Here is a 2,243-nt window from a genome sequence, read left to right as displayed (position 1 = left end):
TGGGATTGGAGCTGCAAATCCCACCTGTTCCCAATTCCTCAGGGGTGGGATTGGAGCTGCAAATCCCACCTGTTCCCAATTCCTCAGGGATGGGATTGGAGCTGCAAATCCTGCCTGTTCCCAATTCCTCAGGGATGGGATTGGAGCTGCAAATCCCACCTGTTCCCAGTTCCTCAGGGATGGGATTGGAGCTGCAAATCCTGCCTGTTCCCAATTCCTCAGGGATGGAATTGGAGCTGCAAATCCTGCCTGTCCCCGGATTCCTCAGGGACACAACTGGGAGGCTCCATGTCCCGCCTGTTCCCAGATTCCTTAGGGATGGAACTGGAGCTCCACATCCTGCCTGTTCCCAGATTTCTCAGGGATGGAGCTGGAGCTCTGTCTCCTGTCTGTCCACAAATTCCTTAGGAATGGAACTGGAGCTTCATCCTGCCTGTTCCCAATTCCTCAGGGATGGAGCTGGAGCTCTGTGTCCTGTCTGTCCCCAGATTCCTTTGGAATGGACCCGGAGCTCCATGTCCTGTCTGTCCCCAGATTCCTTTGGAATGGACCCGGAGCTCCGTGTCCCGTCCCCAGCCGAGTTTTCCAAGCCCATCCCGTGCCCTGCGGCGTTCGGTTCTCGCGAGGGGAACTTTCCATCTCTTTGTCCCCGTGGGTTCCTCACCCTGGATCTCCCCCCCTCCCAAACCGGCTCTGCCGGATTCCAGCGGAGCCGCAGCCCAAAAACCCGCCCCGCCAGCCGGGGACGGATTCGGGGACAGACACGGGGACAGACGCGGGGACAGACACGGGGACAGACGCGGCAGCACCAACGCTGATCTAAAGCAACCCCCTCAACCCAAGGCCGGGGGATTTTCCCGCTCGGTTATTCCCAGCGGGAATTCTCGGCCCGCTCCCGGCACTCACCGCCCCGTAGAAGGTCGGGGTGAGGTCGGGGACGAACATCTCGGGGTAAACGTTCTGCAGGTACCACGTGAAGTTCCGGCAGTGGAGCCGCTCCCGCAGCCGCCGCCGCTCTGTAATGTCACCAAACGACTTCTATCGACGAAGCCACGTGGAGAAAATGAAACTGAACCTCCGAAAACGGCAAAGGAAAAAAAAAAACCAACCCAAAAACCCCTTCTCGGAGCTGGGAGTCATCCCAGACCGGTGGGGGGTCACCTGGCAGGTCCCCTCAGCCTCCGGCTGCTCCCCAAGAGCTCAGGGGGATTTTGGTGTTGTAAAAAATCCCCATTTTTACAGAAAAATGGTATTTTATAGACAAAGCCACGTGAGAAAATTAAATTAATATCTGAAAACAGCAAGGAAAATCTCCCCAAAACCCCCTTCTCAGAGCTGGGGGTCATCCCAGACCGGGTGGGGGGGTCACCTGGCAGGTCCCCTCATCCCCTCAGGCCTGAGCTCAGAGATATTTTGGCACCTTTTTGGTGTCATAAAGCCCCTCCCATTTTTATATATTTCTATATATATAAAAAAATCAACATTTTTCTACCAGAAAACATCCCGATCTAATCGAGATAATAACCAAAATTAGCTTTTTTTTTGGCTAATTCTACCCGTGGTGGTTCCCCTCCTCCCCCAGCTCGGGTGAAGCTCCCTCAGCAGGACCTCCCCGCACCCCACGCCCAGCAGAGCCAGTGCGGCCCTCCCAGTTTGCCCAGTTTACCTCCCTGGCCATCTGGGCCGCCTGCTGGTTCCTCCGGTAGAAGATCTCCTTGTAGTCGTCCATCCAGACCTCGGCCAGGCGCACCTGGTTCCTGGAGATCACCTGCGTGCCCTTGGGGAAGGTGTGCGGGCTCCGGGAGCGGAACACGTGGCCCACCACGGAGCAGGGGATGATCTCCACCTGCCCCCCGCACTGCCACACCTGCGGGAGGGTTTAGTCTGAGTCTAAACTAGGGAAGTGTCCACATCCCGATATTCCACAATGTTATTTACTGCCACACCTGCGGGAGGGTTTAGTCTTAGGCCTAAACCAGGGAAGTGTCCACATCCCGATATTCCAGCCCGTTATTTACTGCCACACCTGCGGGAGGGTTTAGTCTGAGTCTAAACTAGGGAAGTGTCCATATCCCGATATTCCAGCCTGTTATTTACTGCCAGAGTTGTGAGAATGGTTTAGTCTTAGGCCTAAACCAGGGAAGTGTCCATATCCCGATATTCCAGCCTGTTATTTACTGCCACACCTATGGGAATGGTTTAGTCTGAGTCTAAACTAGGGAAGTGTCCACATCCCGATATTC

General features: G+C 55.3%; 1 protein-coding gene across 1 annotated transcript in view; it reads right to left on the bottom strand.

Annotated features, from left to right (window-relative positions):
* Positions 1 to 906: 906 nt before the first annotated feature.
* The window catches only part of LOC113941688 (polypeptide N-acetylgalactosaminyltransferase 6-like), a gene marked incomplete at both ends in the record, with an annotated part of 2,787 nt that continues 1,450 nt past the window's right edge, over positions 907 to 2,243 (bottom strand). The window contains 2 exons of the mRNA XM_027632825.1: positions 907 to 1,038; positions 1,667 to 1,867. Coding sequence (XP_027488626.1) covers positions 907 to 1,038; positions 1,667 to 1,867 — 333 coding nt within the window. The remainder of the gene's footprint in view (positions 1,039 to 1,666; positions 1,868 to 2,243) is intronic.

The sequence above is a fragment of the Corapipo altera genome, unplaced genomic scaffold (assembly GCF_003945725.1).
Source record: "Corapipo altera isolate COAL_440 unplaced genomic scaffold, ASM394572v1 59389, whole genome shotgun sequence".
NCBI classification, from domain to species: domain Eukaryota; kingdom Metazoa; phylum Chordata; class Aves; order Passeriformes; family Pipridae; genus Corapipo; species Corapipo altera.
This window is presented reverse-complemented; position numbering and strand designations above follow the sequence as displayed.